The following is a 20,601-nucleotide window of genomic DNA, read 5'->3' as shown; positions in this document are numbered from 1 at the left end:
TTTGGTCCCATTAAATCAAGGCAAATGTATAGAGAGAATTTATGCAGAGACCAGGTGATAAGGAAGCGTTTCGGCGTATTGCCAAAGAATGATCAACAACTTTCGCTACACAGAGTTCAAGATCTCCAAATTGAGGGGGAAACTGCCGAACGCTTTCAAGTATGAGTTGCAAGACGCCCATGTAAATAGTTAGGTTACTTGATGAAGTGACTGAAACGGGTGGAAGCTAACTTCAGTAATAACAGAGTAACTGAATCACGTATGAATTATATGAATGATTCACAAAGAAAAACTGGACGTAATGGACGTGGAGGACAAGCCAGAAGAGGAGAAAAAACAATGGAGGAAACAACAGAAGAATGGAGGAATAGGACGATAGAAGAAGCAAAAATTAACATTATAATGCTGAAAACAAAGGCGCGCTTGTGTGGCGGTCTAAACACAAGCAAATCGACAGTCAGGACTAGTAAATTGGCAGCTGCCAAGCAAGAAGCTAGCAACGAAATAGGAAATTATTTAGTATTATGAAGCCTGTTTTAAGGAATTATCGGAAGTAATCCAGCAAAGCTAAGCGAGCAGTGATCACGCAGACAGGGGTACAAAGTTAGAAAACTGTAGAATACGATGGTCATACAAACTTGGGTGACATCACGTGCACGTATGTGACATGATTAGAAGATTGCATACAAGTCGGTCATGCAGACAGGGCTGACGTCACACGCAACAATACTGAGCGAGAGGCAATTGAACCTGGCAGTTATAGCAACTCACATATAAATCCTTAGGGGGATGATTCACTGAGTACCAGTGTTTTAATTACAATGGTTTTAAACTACTTACAAATGCACGAGGTTAAACGCATGTGAAAATAAGGTGACACATTGTGTAATAAACAGAGTAGTTCCTGTTGATTTTAATAACTGCTTCTTCACCCTGTTAGTGAAAAAAAAGTCTGTCTAATTTTAGCTGCTGTCCTCGCAGCGTAGAACGGTATTCTGTTATGTTTCGATACCTTTTTAGCATAAAATGTCACCCTTCTTTGTTATAATGTTTTGACTTTCTCCTTGGCGCCAAAAATGTGCCACGACTGCGGAATGTGACATACGTATACTCATCGTAAGACTTTCTTAATTCAGGTGTACACTGGTTGCCAAAATTGTAGTCAATACTTAACATACATTAGTTACATAAAATGATTGCATATTTGATGTTACCAATGATTACGTGGAATTGTAACTTTATGTACAGTCTGACTGTAGCATAAAGACATTAAATTATCATATGATCTTCGGACGTCTAGGAATTTGCAACACATAGTGAATAACTAATGCTGTTAAAGTGTGTGTGTAATTTGTTTAGGAAATTAATATACAAGGTGATCAAAAAGTCAGTATAAATTTGAAAACTGAATAAATCACGGTATAATGTAGATAGAGAGGTAAAAATTGTTACACATGCTTGGAATGACATGGGGTTTTATTAGGATGGCGCTCCACCCCATATTGCTAGACGCCTGAAAGATCTCTTGCGCGCGTCGTTTGGTGATGATCGTGTGCCAGGCGCCACTTTCGTCAGTCCGAGCGATTATTGGCTTTGGGGTTACCTGAAGTCGCAAGTTTATCGTGATCGACCGACATCTCTAGGGATGTTGAAACACAAGATCCGACGCCAATGTCTCACCATAACTCCGGACATGCTTTACAGTGCTGTTCACAACATTATTCCTCGACTACAGCTATTATTGAGGAATGATGGTGGACATATTGAACATTTCCTGTAAAGAACATCATCTTTGCTTTGTCTTACATTGTTAAGCTAATTATTGCTATTCTGATCAGATGAAGCGCCATCTGTCGGACATTTTTTGAAATTTTGTATTTTTTCGGTTCTAATAAAACCCCATGTCATTCCAAGCATGTGTGTCAATTTGTACCTCTCTATCTACATTATTCCGTGATTTATTCAGTTTTCAAATTTATACTGACTTTTTGATCACCCGGTACACATAAAAAAAAAAGTTTTGCATCGCCCAGGTTCCCAGAACTCCTGAAGATAGACTATGACTGTGGATATTGTATCACAGACACAGTCCCTTTGACTGATCAGAGATGTCACTTAAACCCACCCAAGGATTTAAACAACCATGCATGAGCAGCGCCTATTACACGAAGGGGGTCCGACAGCCGATCACTTCCCGTCATTCCACTAGGAAGGAGGTACACAGCTAGTGTTGTCTGTAATTCAACAATGCCAATGCCTAGACGGTCAATACCGAGGTCCGAACGCATCCGATGTTACTTTGCGCCAGGAAGGGCTCTCAAGAGGGGAAGTGTCCAGGGGTCTCGCAATGAACCAAAGCGATATTTTTCGGACATGGAGAAGATAGAGAGACACAGGAACTGTCGATGACAGGCCTCGCAAAGGCCGCCCAAGGGCTAGTACTGCAGTGGATAATCGCTACCTACGGATTATGGCTCGCAGGAACTCTGACAGTAACGCCACCATGTTAAATAATGCTTTTCGTGCAGCCACAGGACGTCGTGTTACGACTCAAATTGTGCGCAACAGGCTGCATGATGCGCAACTTCACTACCGACATCCATGGCGAGGTTCATCTTTGCAACCACGACACAATGCAGCGCGGTACAGATGGCCCCAACAACATGCCGAATGGACCGCTCAGGATTGGCATCACGTTCTCTTCACCGATGAGTGTCGCATATGCCTTCAACCACACAATCGTCGGAGACGTGTTTGGTGGCAACCCGGTCAGGCTGAATGTCTTAGACACACTGTCCAGCGAGTGCAGCAAGGTGGAGTTTCCTTGCTGTTTTGGGATGGCATTATGTGGGGCCGACGTACGCCGCTGGTGGTCATGGAAGGCGCGGTAACGGCTGTGCGATATGCGAATATCCTCCGCGCGATAATGCAACCATGTCGGCAGCATATTGCCGAGGCATTCGTCTTCATGGACGACAATTCGGACCCCCATCGTGCACATCTTGTAAATGACTTCCTTCAGGATAACTACATCGATCGACTAGAGTGGCCACCATGTTTCCAGATATGGGCCCTATCGAACATGCTGGAATGGATTCAAAAGGGCTGTTTATGGACGACATGACCCACCAACCATGCTGAGGGATCTACGCCGAATGAGGAGTGGGACAATTTGGACCAACAGTGCGTTGATGAACTTGTCTACAGTGTGCCACGACGAATACAGGCATGCATCCATGCAAGACGACGTGCTACTGGGTATTAGAGGTACCGGTGTGTACAGCAATCTGGACCACGACCGCTGAAAGTTTCGCTGTTTGGTGGTACAACATGCAATGTGTGAGTTTCATGAGCAATAAAGAGGGCGGAACCGAGATGATGCAAAACTTTTTTTGATGTGTGTATGAACAGGTACATCTCAGAAAGGGTCTGACAGTCCAAAAATCGATTCTGAGGCATTAACAAGAAACTGAATATAATTTTGGCAGTCAAAGGCAAATTTATTTCCAGTTTCAATACAAACATAAAGAAATATAAGTTTTATTGCATACTCTAATAGGAAATGACTTACGTAAAATTCTCTTTATTTTTGTGACATTTGTTTCTTAAATTATTAGATATACTTTTTTATTGTCTCACGAAATATTTTCATGTTCTCTGTAACCTTGGCACTTGAGCTTTCAACACGAGAAATCCACTCAGCTATGTTTGCATGTTTAGCAGGGTTTATTCCACTTTTTGGATTGTACTGAAAAGAAAAAAGAAAAACATATCCTTAATTCATTCCACACAGGGTTGCTTCAACACTGTGTTGTTTTCACAACCTCTAAAGAGACTGAAGAAAACTGTGAAAGAACATTTATAAAAAGTATAGTATAAAAATGTATAAAAGTCATTGCTATAATACATTTTTTGTTAAACATGGTATGTGAAAAGGAAGAAAAATTTTATAGTATAATATTTGCAAGTAATTTAAGAAACCCTCCAAACACACACACACACACACACACACACACACATACACACACACACACACACATGAACAAAGCACAGACAAAATTTATGGCACCCTGTTGACATTGCAGTACATACATACATAGGTATCAACTATCAAGAACCCTGAATTCATCATCGATGTTCAATGTCAGAGTGTTCCTCCATAAATAGCGATCTTGTACACTTTGGAACCAGTTCTCAAGGACACCTCACTGCTGAAAGTCCTTCTGCAGTTCATCCTCCCTTCGTTTGCTCGGTCTCCGAATTGGACGAGTTTCATCAAGTTTCCCCGCAAGCACTGCTTTAGTCCAGGCTTGTTCTTCACGTTTTCATTTTCTGCGCGATGTTATATTGTTTCACTTGGTCATACAGGTGCTGATTCTTTCTTCGTCTCCACGTTTCTCTTCAGATTGGTCCACAGATATTTTCCGTTCAAAGATCAGCAGGTTCTGTTTCCCTTTCATTTGTGGAGCTTAATGTGTCCCATGTAACAACGCGGGTACTGATACTGTAGTGTACGTTTCTATTTTGGCCTTAACTGAAAGATGTTATGATGAAATTATCCGCTTCAGGTTGAAATACGTTTTTAGACCCATTAGCAACACAGTGATGAATTGTTTTAGGTTATTATGCCTGCTGAACCAGGTGCGAGGTATTTAAAACTTTCCATTCTTGTTGTATTCCATATTCTAACCTGATATGGGATATTATCATAGGCTTCTCTGGATACTTATTTCATGTAAATCTGCTCCATATTAATCAGACCAGTCCTACAGCCATTCTTTGCTAAGTCCTCTAAGGTTTCGGACATTTCTTCCTCTGACTCTCTTATGGCTGCAGAGTTGTCTGCATATTCCAATAGCTGTATTCTTCTATCCAGCTTCATTTCTTTACCTTCTCTTTTCATTTGCCGAATTACTTTCTCCAGGACTAAAGTAAAAGGCAATGGTGAAATGGCACCACATTGTGTCACGTCTTTTCGGATGTTGAATTCCTTGGATCGCTCCCCCTGATATTTCACCATGGTTTTTGTCTCTGCAGCACACACCTTTACGAAGTTAACTAAATTCGTTGCTCCGTCAGGATGTTGTACATACTTATTCTGTGTATACTATTATATGCCTTTGAGTAATCCACGAATATTTCCAGGATACGACGGTTTCATTACCGGCTCTTCTCCCCGGTTGTCTCAAGGTGTAAATTTGGTCCATGTAGACCCAAAAACCTGCCTGGTACACTGCAACAATATCTTCAGCAAAAAGACGTCAGCTATTCAAGAATAATTAATGATAACCTTTTGTATGCTACGCTTAGTAAACAAATACCTCTATAATAAGTTCCGTCTGTTGTTCTTTTTCTACTGTGGCTGACTTCCAGTCTTTCGAAATGTCCTTCTTTCGCCATACTTCTCTTATGAGGTTGTAGACATTGAAAATAAATTATAAGTATGTGCGACATGCTATTGAACGTTATGTCGACGTACAACCTAATTGTTCTACTAATAGCGCTTAACTTAAATAATGAAGTCTTGCGTAAGATAATGTTACCTCAAGTGTCGCCAAGGACACCACTGTGGCATAATCCGCTACTGTAATTTTCTCCCCTGCGAGCCATTGTTTTCCCTCAAGTATTCTGTTCAGAATCTCCAGTCCATTGTTCACCTTGTCAACATCACTCTGGGATAATGGCTTTCCGGAGAAGGACGGATCCTGTGGAAGACAGATCAATAGCATTCCAGTAACGGAAGCCGCCTAGATTATGTACGTGTACCAAAATTAAATCAATAAGTAACATAAAAGTCCGTCGCATAACAATTATCAATCACTCCCCACACTGACACGACAGAAACCTCTCGGAGACCACCGGGGCACATTTGAATTTGGAGACAAGTGACTTGTAATGACACAATGACGCTACGCACACTGATGCAGTTTACAGCAGCATGGTTTAAGTGGGCTGCTTCTGTGTTGGCACCGCTGCGTAGCGCTTTGCGTTGTGTCTCTGACTGCGCTTTCTTTGTGAAAGACTCTGTGGCTGGTTGGACTCGTTAGAAGTTAATCGTCAGTAGTGTTAGGCAGTTGGAAGTTAGTGCCCAGCTGTGACGGAAGTACTGTTGGGCAGTTGGAGGTGAGCAGTGATGGATGTTAGATGTGAGAAGCTAGCATTTATGGAGGGCAGAGGTCTGAAGTGTTAGCGTAGGCTAACGATCTGTACATGTTCGACTTGTGGACTGAATATTATTCATGATTATATACCTTGGTACTAGATGTCAATGACGATTTATATTCGTGTCTCAACTGAATGTCACATTATTAAGGTGAAAAAAAAAACATTATTTGGTTTGCAACAAGATCTTTCCTTTTTCTAATCACATGCCTATTAGTAGTTAGTGGCTTTAGTAGTTAGAATATTTTATTTAGCTGACAGTATTGACGCTAGGTGTATTGCAGTAGTTCGCGTAATGAAGATTTTTGTGAGGTAAGTGTTTAATGAAATGTATATTGTTAGGATTTCTTTTTAGTCAGGGCCATTCTTTAGAATGAATTATTTGAAACCAGGTTATCTTTTTTTTGAGCAGTCAGATTGCGTTGCGCTAGGATATTGTGGGTCTCAATCAATCATCAATTTAAGTACAGACTCACTAATGTATATAAAGAAGTTTCATGGTGACGCAGTGGTTTTGCAGCGGCGCAGTTCCTATTGTGGCAGCAGGCAGCCCCGCCGCTTAACTGTGCATGTATACCTGACGCTCACAGGTGAGCTATCTCAGTATCAAGCGATTTTGAGGAAGCTGCTCGGTTAACTTTCCTTTTTTAATAAATTCACATGTTACAGTCTCCCACCGCTACTTGACAGTCGATTAGTAACCTTTTCATTACTGCGCATACACTCAGGAACAAAAGTGTTTCATCATCACGATATGCCGTTCAAGTGTGTTGATATTTAACCGTAACGACAATGGAGTCACTACTGATGTTTTGTAAAGATAGTTACTGTGAGCATTGAATAATGGTAGAGCGCAACACTCGAACGGATTCCAGTATTTCAGCTGAAAGCAACGCATCAACTGGTACGCTTTAGATACGTCTGTGGAACAGTAGATGTAACATTTATCCCGGTGCTGAGGACAATCGCCATTAATGATTGGGTCTGCATCATAACGTTAGGCGCAGAATGTTTGTCAACAACGGACATTGTTAGATATCTGCACTGGAGACAGATGTTATGGGGACATGGAATCAATTCCTGTCGACAGGTAGTGTTGAGGACTTACACCAGAACGGCTGTCTACGTTCGACAGGTGCACAGGATGTTCGATATGTACGATTTCTGAATCAAAGGAAACGTGGGCTGAGTGCAGCACAACCCAATTCGGCGTTCAAAGAGGCTGCTACAGGACGTTGTAGACCTCATCAAGCTATTCGGACACAACTGCATGATACGAATCTCCATTCCCGACAACAATGGCGAGCACCACTTCCTGCACCATAACACCATGGATCCAACATTTCAAATTCCAGCAACACTATCAAGGACTACGGCCTCGAACCTAGCATATCCTCTGCTGTACAGGGAAAAGTCGTCCGATTTGGCGCATCTATATTTCTGGAACTAGTAAACACATAAAATGAATTTTGTTTCAAGATGAACGGGACACTTAGAAAGTTTTTTTCATACTTTGCCACAGGAGTTCAATATGGCCCCCTTGAGATGCACGGCATATGTCAATGTGGTATTCAAATTGTTCCCGCACTGCAGCGATCTTTTCTTGAATTACAACTTCCACACCTGCTGTTATGCGACGTCTCATTCATTCATTGTTGTTGGTAACGGAGGCACATGATCAGAATCTTTTATTAACCCCCATAAGAAATAATCACATACAGTAAGGTTCGGTGACTTTGGAGGCCAGTAGTGTAAAGCTGAATCATTTGATCCAGTGCGACGGATACATCGTTCAGCAATCCTTTGACTTAAAAATTCCCGCACATCCATATGCCAGTGTGGAAGTGCCCCATCATGTTAGTAAATGAAGTCGTTCGAATCAGTCTCCAACTGTGAGAACAGAAAGTTCTCAAGCATATCGAGATTTGTGCTTCCTGTAACAGTGTTCTCGGCAAAGGAAACTGGACCCTATACCATTCCTTGTGAAACTTCACGAAACACATTAAATTTTGGAGGGTCTCTCAACTTGTACAACTTCATGTGGTTGTTCCATACCCCATATTCTCACATTATGATGGTTTATCTTTCCATTTAAATGGAATGTTGCCTCATCAATAAACACTAAGGATAGAAGAAAAGTCATCCTCCATCTTGCCGTGAACGAAGTTACAGGATGTTCAGCTATCGAGCTGCACGGCGAACGGATTTCTGCGGACTTCTTGTGAAACCATGGCGGATGCGTTCTGCGTCTGTATCAGACACTCGGGGACGGCCCGGCGATTTGCCTTTACACAAACAACCTATTTCTAGGAATTATGCATACCATCGCCTAATACTGTGTGCTGTAGTAGGATCCACACTATACCTAGTACGAAAGTCACGCTGAACAATTATTACTGACCCGCATTGCGCGTAACGTAGAACACAAAACGGTTTTTGTTGTCCTGACACCATTTTTACTTGAACTGAAAGTGGGCGCATGTTGCTGCTATCTAGCGGGAACCAAGGAATACTCGACAGTTTGCTCTTTCCAACAGTACGGTCACGCACATATCTCAAATAACATAACAGTTTTTTTAAGAAATACGATGATCATTTTTTATATACCCTCCATTTACACGATGACCCTTTCGAAATACTGCCTGCATGAAACTTGATCTACCTGAATAGGGCGCATAAGCACAGTACAGATGTTACAGCGTTTTCAGCTGTACAGCAGGAGGTACCACCACCAAGTCACGGTAATAAAAATTTGATCCTCAGTAACCCTCTTAATCCAGGTGCTTGTTGTGTAGCTTCTGTCTCTCATTGGCAAAGACTTTCCCGCCCACCCAAACTTCAGGTTCACTACCACCCAACCCATTGGGTCGATAACGAAGTTTATGCAGTGTTGGTGCACCTGCCAACATACATCATTTGATGAAGGGTGTAGGGAAGAAGGACAGACAATATAAAAAATGTTTGATTAGTGATGCAGGAGAAAATGCATCGTGGGTGCAAGGGAAAAAGGTTGACTCAATAGTAACATTTCGTTTTAGTAGTCTACAGATGTAGAAGTAGCCTAAAATTCTTACGGAAAGGAAAAGTTGTGGCATTAACGGCCAAGTTAATGCAGGAAGCAATCAGGACGCGTACAGGCAAGCCACCTGGTAATATCGGAGACTGGGTGCTAAAATAATGCTGGCGTAGCATTGTGCGATATAGCAGTCGGCCATCGATGTGTGCCATGACGTAACGCTGTGCTTCCAAAGCCATGTACGTGAAAATAGGCGGGCTCCTATCAAATTTAGCGGGCCAGAGTTAAAGTGAATTCTCACAGGTCAGCCATGAGCAGCACTTGTTCCTGCACTTCCGACTCTGACTGGCGCCCTGAAAGCCATGATAGACGCCACGCCAGTCGACGGTGCAGTGTGGGGTCGAGTGCAACTTCAGCCACACGGAGCAGCGTTGCTAGTAGGACATGGTTGTCGTAGGTCTTGAGATGGTGCCGCTGGGTGGAAGCCACTACCAGGGTGTCATCGTCCGACATCCCAACCTTCTCCAAGAGCCCTGTGTTCGCGGTAGAGTGTCTGCGCGCCTGGACGACTGTGTGGCACTGGCTGCATTCCACCGTTAAGTGTGAGGAACAGAAAGAACATAAGTGGAGAAATTACACATTTATTTTCATATCGAGGATGTACTGCTTAACAAGGCAATGAATTCATTTGTTCTCAGTTCCTTCTGTTTCAGAAGGTTAAAGATCCAGAAAGGAAATTATTTTCTAAGTTTCAGTACCCCCTGCTCCTTACAGAAAAGACACTGTGTTACAAGATGACTCAGAATTTGCAACAAAAGGCATAATTTATTTTGGCCTCACTTGTTAACCTTCTCTCTTTCCAAAAGCGTAATTGATGACGATTTTTTCTAAAAAATTTTAGCAAGTCAGCTGACAATAAATCGCCAGTTCTGTTACAATTTCAGGGGAATCTTGTAGCGTAGTGTCTCTTTAATAATAAACAGCTGGGACAAAAACTTACCAAAGAACTTTCTTTCTGTACCTCAGTTATATTTGAAATATGAGAAGGTACGAAAATAGTGTACCATATTTCCGTTCCTATCCCATACAGAGTGGGGGAGTGAATCTTCTTACTATGAATATATTCCAGTTCATTAGTGATACTGACTTTGACAACTAGTTAGCAAGGTTTTACAAGACGTTAGTGTGTTCACAGCTTCAGAATTACGACAGAGTTGAATTGGGTCTGCGTACTCCGCTGCAAAAATGCATTACTGTTCTATTAGAACTAACAAAGTAGGTGCCTGTGTGTATGTGGATAACAATATTACAAAAACAAGATAGCCATTTATTTACGAACTGCTTGGTACTACTCATAAACAAGGAAATATATATACATCTTTAAACATTTACAAGCTATCTTTAACACATTACAATATGATTATGGTAGAGAAGTTCACCAGTTCACCTGAATGGGGATATAAAAAGAGATATAGTAAATTATTTGCTACAGTTTATTTTCATATTTCCGAGTGAAAAATTGGGAAGGAATCCTTTTGTAAGTTTCCATTCCAATCGTACAGTATTAAAAATACAATTTGCTACAACATTCCACCAAAATTGCAAAATTGCGATTTATTTTTGTCTTACTTGTTAACTTCTTCTCATTTGAAGAAACATCATCATTTGTCTTGTTGACGGGTTTAATTTTTCCCTTTTTGTTAAAACACGGTATAAACTGGCACAAACTTACCTTGCAATACTTACTGCTACAGAATTGTGAAAGAAATTGTATTATTAAAATGCAGCGGGCGACTAGGGTGATAAATAGCTTAAGGAAAACCTCATTGTGTCGGGGTGCTGTTAAGTAAAATAAGAAATTTCACTCAGCCGTAGTAGACTGTTCTGTCTGGCACCACTGGCTCAGGTGCAGTATCGACTATCCCTCTTGCGGCCATTGCCAATATCTATGAGGAAGAGTTGTTATCTGTGGGTTGTGTCCTTAGAAGGCCTTTGCTTGCCGATTTATATACGGAATTCGCTGGCCCGAGAGAGAGGCACGAAGTTTGGGGTTTGTAACTGACCCCCAGAGCTTTACTCGGTCGGCTCTTTGGTCGTAAATATAGCCAGTAGTGTTGTGTGTGTATTAAACCGAGACCTAGAAACGACGGAGAGGCTTCGTCCCTGGTACAGCTCTCAGTGGCTCACAACCCCACAATAGGTTACAGCAGTCCACTCACCCCACCGCCGCCCCACACCGAAACCCGATTCGGTCCCCAGTGGACATGCCCACCCCCCCCCCCCTCCCCGCGAATATCTCATCATATACCAAACCAGACGAGAGACGAGTGTAACCCCAAAGTTTAGCATGGTAGCGTAATTGTGGTGTATTCGTGTGCAAAAAGCCCTGACCTAAGCCGAACTGAATACCTGTAGGATGGGTAAGAACATCGACTTCGCTTCAGGCCTCAGGATTCATTATCACAACCTTCTCTGGTTTTGGATCTTGAAGAAGAATGGTCTGTCATTCAACCACATACATCTCACTGAAAGCGGCCCCAGCATTCAAGCTGTCATAATGTAGTAGGCTGGTCGCACATATTAATGTTCACTAATGTCCGTGTAACTTTTGATCAGGTAGTGTGTGTGTATGTTGTGGCCTTCAAACACTATGAAATGAGGTGTGGTGTGGTGGCCCTCATCTACGTTCCCTCAGACTTGGAGTTGAAATATTAGAAATTTTGGTTGGTTTCGTTGTCTAGGGGCTGGGATACGTAGTTGCCACATTACAAGCCAAATACTACTGAGTCTCCAGTATACAATATACATATGAATCGAATGCTCGAAGTTTCTACCACTAGGCAATTGCGAATTATGAACGTAACATATAAATTTATAAATGAAAGATTGCAATTAAATAAAATCTACAGATACTATCTTAACGAATTTAAATGATGAGTACGATAGTAAAAGTACTTTTGAGAATGCGGTATATTTCCGCAAAACACTCATTGGTGTCGATGGTCCAGCAATTAAATAAAATATAAGTTGTATAACAGGGAAACAATAGATTCCTACTGCACGTAATTAGTTATGAACAGCAACAAAGCTCGCGAGATATTCACTTCTAAACTCACACTACGTCTTCACTGTAGAGGACACGGAAATCTGACAGGTGCACAAGTTGGCACTCCGAAGTATTTCTATCTGCCGCGACTTCGCGCAAACCGCTCCACACTCTACTAGTCTCTCTAGCGTCCGTCGCGCCGTCGCGTCCCGCATTTTCCGTGTCCTCTCCCGTACTGTCCCGTACTATCCCTCACTCTTTCAAACTCCCCTGTGTCCTCTTCGCAAACAATGCTCTTCCCAAACCTCCATACATCTCTCTCAGTAACGAGCGCTGTGATTGGCTAGAGCGCTCCCTCCATGTCTCTAAGCCAACGTACACTCACAAATATAATGAAACACATACGAAACACTGGATTCACATTTAAATACCTTGAAATTAAATATTCATACGGCTGGACCATAAAGACGCTCTAACACATATTGTTAGGCACATAAACAAATTAAATTAACATATATCAAAGGAATAGAACAAAAAGTAGGCCAGTAGCCTAATATCTCTGTGCTTTCTAAAACACAGTAAATATTTAACCAATTAGTTCATGAATAGTATATATCGGATATAAACAAAGACATAAATGAATAAATATATTTATAAGCATGCTGCTACCGTTTTTTCGTGTCACTGTGGAGTACTTATGGCTTGACGCGATCGATAGTAATCGGCCACTTTGACCTCCAATAACTCATGTACTGTTCAAGTTACATGCCTGTTATTTATACCAATTTAGGTTTGCACTAATAGCTTTCTAAAGACTTGCAGATCGACGAAATCGGATGAACCGTTTAGATTTTTGAAATTCGGTGCTAGGTGTTACTTGTATAATTTATCGTCAGATACTAAACTTTAAACCAATAAATATACTGAAAATCTGATTACACTATCAGAATCGTCGTGCAAATACTGGTAATGTACATGTTTCTTTTTGAGGTGTCATGCTTCATCTGGCAACTATTAATGTCTATATGAAACGTGAAACGTCTGCCATTAAGGTTTCACAAAGTTCGCCATCTTTGGCACTCCAAGCGTGTCTCCTTCATCGACACAGCATCACGATGGAATTCCCAGCCACGTGGCTGGACCGGCCGTTGTGCGGCATCACGTGGTTGCTAAGCTAACATTTGGCACTACGTGACTGCTGCCGAGCTGCGACCCGCCGAGAGGCCGCAGCTCGGCCAACCAGGGTGCCACAACTCGCTCGTTACCTCACAGAATGTGTGTGTGTGTGTGTGTGTGTGTGTATTCAACGTTTCGACTAGTACCCGCGGCTGCAGATTCAGTTTGTGAACGTCTTTGCAAAAGGACGTCTTTACACTACTTGTGGGAAGTAACAGTTGGAGAATCAGAACATCTGAAGGAAATCACTTGCAGATGAACAAATCGTACGTGACAGTGATTTTATAGTATTTCTCAATTGGAATTACGCATTGTGCCAGCAGAGACTAAATAGAATGATATTGTTTCCATACTGTATGATAATAATTGAAGGCGTTGTAAATTCAAGAGTTTTTTTGCCGTGTCTCCTAGGCCACAGCGTCGTATTAGCAGTTTTAGTCGCGCGGGATTAGGCGAGCGGTCTGGGGCGCTGCAGTCATGGACTATACGGATGATCCCGGCGGGGGTTCGAGGCCTCCCTCGGACATGGGTGTGTGTGTTTGTCCTTAGGATAATTTAGGTTAAGTAGTGCGTAAGCTTAGGGACTGATGACCTTAGCAGTTAAGTCCCATAAGATTTCACACACATTTTAGCAGTTTTAACAACACACAGATAGTGTGCTGCCGTATAGGAACGAACATAATTAACTATGATGGAATCTGTCGCCAGCAAGAATATATTACGATAGACCGAGGAATATTTGCGAAATTAGGATGTGTACTGCAATAAATTGCTACTAATTGCAGAATATCTGTACAGCAATGTCTTTGTGGAGCCTATATAATGTTGGCTTGGAGGTTCAGATTTCGCTGACTAACATTCCATAAAGTTTATTGCTGAACCGAAGCAATTCTTTCTAATTTCCTCTAAAACACGGCGAACTACTCTGTGCACGTTTTTTAGCGGCATGTATCCCACTGAAGCCTTATTCAGTTGAGTTTGCTCTTGGAGGGCACAATGTCGCCAGTCACAACCATTACGTTAAACTGTGCTGTAACATTAGGTCTGTAAAGGTAGTCTTACCATGTTGAGCATGAAGTAGTTCACTTCAAAATTGAAGAATGACTAAATGGAAATATAGCCAAATTTGCACCCGTATCGCTCGGTGGTCACTCTAAAATCTGAGATGATGCTTTAAATAACTGACAAGTAAATCTATGAGCATGGATTATCATAACCGAACAAATGAAAAATATCCTCGATTTAATGCTGTACTGCCCCTTGTCATCTTCGTTTTCTTGTCATAGTCATAGTGTTAGTAATTCACGTTATTTATTGCATTATTCGTCTATCTCCGTTTTCCTCACGTTTTCATCCAACCCTAAGCTAAAATTTTACAGTAATCACCCGCTGAGCTGTTGGTTGATTTGAGGGAAAGAGACCAAACTCCGAGGTCATCGGTCTCATCAGATTAGGGAAGGATGGGGAAGGAAGTCGGCCGTGACCTTTCAAAGGAACCATCCCAGCATTTGCCTGAAGCGATTTAGGGAAATCACGGAAAACCTAAATCAGGATGGCCGGACGCGGGATTGAACCGTCGTCTTCCCGAATGACCCGCTGAGTGCATCGAAGTTACCTCCCATCCAGAGTTAACGCTTTCCGGGCGGAGGGTGGAAATCTGTATCACCCCCACGTTTTCAATGAAGTACAAAGTCATTCACTGTTGAATACTGTATCTCTTATTCATCAGGTTGAATAGCTGAATTTGATGGAATTCAACCTGCCGTTTTAGCCGCAGCCTCTCTTTGAATGTTTACTTCGACGCTGAGTGACATACCGTTCTATTTCTATTTAAAATGTATCTGGTTATTAGTGGCAAGCTATTCTACTACAATAGCTTCTTCGTGAAAAATTTCTGATTTATTAATAAACAATGATAAGACGATATTGAAACACCCTCTCAGACTTTGGGATGAGTATTCAGAAAAAGTACAAAATAAAATTCAGAAAATATTTTCACGTACTCTATAGGCTCGTGAGCGAAATTTTATTATCCACGCAAACTTTTGCACGAAAATCTCGATACGCTAATGTCAGCTACTTGTATAATTTTGAGACTCATAAATTACGTAGAGCTGCCATACTTACAATAACTTTCAAAATTCCATTGTAGAAATCTTGATCAAAATACAGCCTCTGGTCTACGAGGACACGTTTCTGTAGATCTCTTGGATACAGGGAATCGTCCTTTGCATATTTTGATACAAGGTATGTTACAATCGCTCGGCTGAAAAAGAAATAAGAATAAATTTCACTTAATAAAAGTCCATCGTAAACCATATTCTTCAGACTTTTAAACGGAATGCGCTGGGCCTGATTCCGATGGAATAAGAGAAGAAGTGTCACTATGCAACTATTGAATATGTATATTTTGCAAGCCAAGTTACGAAACATAAAAGCTCCATCTACATTGCAAACAATTCATTTGCATTTGGAACTGTACAAATAGTGAGCAGACTGTTGTACCGTTATTAATCAATATCAAAAAGATTCCATAGACCCTAGAAACATGGCACATGATGAATATAAAAGAACGATTCACGGACATTTAATTCCAAGTTACTGGAGGAAGGCATTACACGTGACGAGAAAATTCTTTGATACGGCTTCTGTATACTTATGCAATCTCTATCGAAAAGTTTGCTACCCAAATTAAGCCACAATGCTCCGAATCTAATCTGCAAATAGAACATACGTAATAGTAACATGAAATTTCTCATTATATATTTAAATGACGTTAACAGGTAGAAATGTTTAGGTCAGTTTCATATTCCTGGAGCTGTTACAGAAGTTAGTTATAAGTTAGTATTTCTTTGTCATCATTCTGCAGGAAAAGTTGTCCCCGACGCAAGTACATTAAGAATTTACGAAGCTGTTAGGCCTAGATAAAGTAGTTTTTATTTTCCTTCCTCTATGTTTTCTTCTCAGGAGAAGTATGAACTACTGGTCTTTCTTCATCGTCACAAACAGGATATGTGCTATAAGTAGGGCCTATTTTAATTAGTAACGAAATTACTCTATAGCGGAAGATATGGTGCGTTGGGAAGCCTAAAATTTTGTGTTGGACGGGCAATCTGAAAGGTTTGGAGTGGAAATGGAGCAAATTAACCGTTTGAGTCGAGGGCTTCTGGTCCCAATCCATGCATGGAACATAGTTTCAACTTGTCTCCAAGGTTCGTTCAGTTCTAACATGTCTCAATTAGTCGCTCAGTTCTAGCTTGCGTTTGTTCACTCATACTAACCTTTCTGCAATATTCAAACCATTGTCAACAAGTGCTGGAACCGTGCGCTGTGGATTTATCTGGAACGAAAAATTATTCGTTAATGAAATACTGAGAATGGTGTATCTTTTCCATGCTGCTTTAACTAAATACAAGATACAAGAACAATCATTTTTCCTCAGTAATAAAGCAGTCATATAGTAAACCGGGAATAATCAAGGGAGACCTTCCTTAAATCAGTGAAAACAACGTCTCAACATATCGAAATTTAACGCTATCAGTAATTACATAAACATTATCAGCTATCATTAACGTACTTAGTTTTCAGCATGACTGTCCTGTAACACCATAAAGCTATAAGCTCCTAAGAATTTATGTGAGTTTCACACATTTTTAAATTTAAGCCTATCTGTAAATGAAGATTCAGTAATGAAAGCAAAAATTATATTGTGTTACAAAGTCTTCTCGTTTTTTGTTGTAATGTTCAATAATAAGACTACATATTCTACATAAACAGAGTTTAACATACCTGCAGCCTCTCTGGGGTGCCCATTTCCTTTTCAATATCGACCACAGGAACTTTCTCGAGGTCAACTCCAATCTCATCAGCGACGATGCGTACAAGGCAACATGGGGGGCTGGCGTCGAGGTCGTACAAAATTAGAGGTGCCATTGTTGTCTTCTGCAAAATATAACAGATACTTACGGAAACCCTTTACAATGAGCTATCACTCATCTAATGTTTTGCATTTACTTTATTTAAATTGTTACAAGAGAGAATACAAATTACTGTGATGGTTTGTATGTAATTGTACTGTAATTGTTTGCATATTGGACCTGGTGATCTAGCAAAACAAACGTGACTGGAAACCAAGTGGTCGCGGGATCGAGTCCCGACAGGACAACAGATATTTTCAGTTTGCCTTTACGCTAGCCCTCATCTCTCAGTGGTATCAAAATATTTCAAGAGCGACATGTAGTTCGGATTCCGTGTTTAACTGTAGGTCCACCTTCCCCCGGTAGGTTAAACACAGGCACGAACTGGTATCCAATTGAAAGTGCTTGCACTTGGACGACTGAACATTCCTCTCGAGGGCCTCCCAGCTATTCATACGGTAAGAATTTACTGTACTTTACTATTTGTATAGTTGCCCCTGATGCTTGATATAAAAAAAACAATATATATCCAGGAGACATTATAAAATGACTTAACAACCGTACTTGGCTGCAACAAAATCACGTCAGCCAAACCGACACGAGCATTTCATCGTTTGGACGACCCACCACCGTTCGTCGGAAACTTGGGCGCTGCTCGTTAACCCGCTCATTTAGCTGCTCATTAAGCCATTACGACCAGATTAGCTGAGATACAACCTACCTCCGTAGCCGAGATCGCTAAGGCCCACTTGTGCAGTGGCGCTCGACTCGGACATTAGAATCGTTGCGAAGAATGAAAATTTCACAACAGGTATTTGGCCGTCAGCAGTAGGAGAGAAGGTTGTGTAAAGTAGCTGATCGCCTGTGTCCTGGATTAAATTATAAGCCTCTGCGCAGTGTCTCATAAAGCGAAGGTATGTGAAACCACTGATTGTGATCCGTCCGTAGGATGGAGACGTCAGATTCGACGACCTCATTAGTGCTTTTCGTGAGGAGAAAGCTATCTGTACACACCGAATTCCACCACCTCCGTCCATTCATCGCCATACAACACAAACGTAACATTACAGTATCCTTGCATCCAATACACTCACTTACACTCCAGGAATACACTATCTGAAGAATCTGAACATTTATTAGCGGACATTAATGTCGGATATGTTCAAATTTTGCCTCTATGACGGCTTGAACTCTGTAGGAGACACTTTCAATGAGGTGTAGGAATGTCTGTAGATGGAGGTGACATTCTAACTCATGACACAGGTGTTCCACTGGTTTCAGTTCGGGTCTATATGCGGGCCTGTCTATTTCAGGAATGTTGTCCACGGATGCACAAATGGGCTAGGGATAGCGTCTTTGATTGATACTCAATATATCACAGCTGAAATTTTGAATAAAAATCATAATAAATGGAGGCAGATGACTTTAGGAATAAGAAGTCGCCCTCACTCAGCCAACGGCCTTGTCAAAGAGAACAAAGGAGTGGATAGAGGTTCATGGCACTCTCTTGCCCTTGGGGTGGGAAACTGCCCAAAAAGACGAAGAATCAGCAATGATCAACGGCATAAGGATGCAGAAGGCAATGGAAATCACTGCATTAAAGACACAGATTCTCATCAGAATTGACAGCAAACCAGCACCGACGTAGATAGTTCAGGTACACATGCCAACGTCGCAAGCCGAAGATGAAGAGACACAGGAAGTATATGAGGAAATTGAACCGATAACTCAGTACATAAAGGAACATGAAAATCTAACAATCATAGAGGATTGGCACGAGGTTGTAGAGGAAGGAGTGGAAGATAAATTTAAGAAAGAAAGTGGGCTTGATAACAGAAATGAAAGAGGAGGAAAAGTAATTGATTTCTGCAACAAATAGCTGTTACAGAAATACTCTGTTCAAGAATCACCAGAGGAGGAGATATACTTGGAAAAGGCCAGGAGATAAAGAAAGATTTTCATTAGATTACATTGCTGTTAGGCAGAGATTCTGTGAGTTAACGCGCATTTCGCTCTCATTTAAGTATATGGCCGAAAGAGTCAGCCTTCAGTGAATGTGAAACGAACCCCTGTTGTCCAGGGCCGGCCGGAGTTACCGTGGGGTTCTAGGCGCTGCAGTCTTGAATCGAGCGACCGCTACGGTCTCAGGTTCGAATCCTGCCTCGGGCATGGATGTTTGTGATATCCTTAGGTTAATTAGGTTTAATTAGTTCTAAGTTCTAGGCGACTGATGACCTCAGAAGTCAAGTAGCATAGTGGTCAGAGCCATTGTTGTCGACGACCGTATGTCACAAAGGCGGAAATGGAGAAACTCACAGGTGTCTATTGTCTATTGAGGCCTAGGCGCTGTAGTGTGCGAGTAAGACAGATGAGAACCTACGTCATAGGGAAACCCAGCAGAAGGCTTTTGTGGCTGAGGAGACGTAGTAGTGCTAAATATGGCGGACCTAAGATCTGCTATAAAGGGAAACATTTATGAAAATTATTTAATTCTCTAGAAATGCTGGGAAATTAAGCCAAAGTAATTTTAATCTGCCATCTTCCATAAATTTCCATGGTGATCCCAATAAAACTTGAATAGTGATCGTATTTATAATAGGTTAGGATTTACAGTTAAAGTGCAATTAACAAGTTTTGTAACAAAGACCTAAATTCTAAATTCTGAACGCTTTGTTCGGTCTTAACGATCGACATTTCATATAGAAGCGCATCATTAAAATGACAAATGGTGTAAATATCAACCCTGTAACTTAATTTGTTTAGAAGATATAGTAAATTTAAAGTATCGGTATTTTCATTTAAGCATCAGATCGTCATTTCCTCCACACAGAACACACTGAACGATGGCAGCAAGCCACCTTATTGAATCTTTAGGTAATAGAATATTTGTTGTAAGGTTTAGTGCAAAGTAGTTACTTTTGTCCTTTATTTATTTATCAGAAAGCACAATTGCGCAGGTCTACTGGCCATGGCATTCAAAACAAAGAAGGAAATTGTATTGGTTTCATGTAAAATAATTTAACGTGTATTATGTAATGGATATTATCGTTACTTTATTTAGAAAGTCAAAGTGGTGAAGCTTTTATTATTTAAATAGGTTAAAATTTAAAGTAATGTATAATAAGCTGTTGCCAATCAGGTGCACGGCTTCAGGAAAGGGAACTGCGCTAGTCAGCTGATCAAAGATGTTCGGTGAGCGAGAAACGCGGTCGGAGAATGGCAGAGGGCAGTTCTGGTATAGACACCAAATAGTACAGTTTGCTGGAGACACCAAAGTGAACAGT

At 41.2% G+C, this 20,601-nt stretch overlaps 1 protein-coding gene across 1 annotated transcript in view; it reads right to left on the bottom strand.

Annotated features, from left to right (window-relative positions):
• Positions 1 to 3,476: 3,476 nt before the first annotated feature.
• The window catches only part of LOC124777670 (glutathione S-transferase D5-like), a 52,811-nt gene continuing 35,686 nt past the window's right edge, over positions 3,477 to 20,601 (bottom strand). Inside the window, exons 2-6 of the mRNA XM_047253151.1 lie at positions 17,190 to 17,342; positions 16,682 to 16,740; positions 15,528 to 15,666; positions 5,544 to 5,705; positions 3,477 to 3,748 (exon numbers count right to left, since the gene is read on the bottom strand). Coding sequence (XP_047109107.1) covers positions 3,614 to 3,748; positions 5,544 to 5,705; positions 15,528 to 15,666; positions 16,682 to 16,740; positions 17,190 to 17,333 — 639 coding nt within the window. The 5' untranslated portion in view covers positions 17,334 to 17,342 and the 3' untranslated portion in view covers positions 3,477 to 3,613. The remainder of the gene's footprint in view (positions 3,749 to 5,543; positions 5,706 to 15,527; positions 15,667 to 16,681; positions 16,741 to 17,189; positions 17,343 to 20,601) is intronic.

The sequence above is a fragment of the Schistocerca piceifrons genome, chromosome 2 (assembly GCF_021461385.2).
Source record: "Schistocerca piceifrons isolate TAMUIC-IGC-003096 chromosome 2, iqSchPice1.1, whole genome shotgun sequence".
Classification (NCBI taxonomy): Eukaryota; Metazoa; Arthropoda; class Insecta; order Orthoptera; family Acrididae; genus Schistocerca; species Schistocerca piceifrons.
Note: the sequence above shows the minus strand (reverse complement) of the source record. Positions and strands in the feature narration are given on the sequence as shown.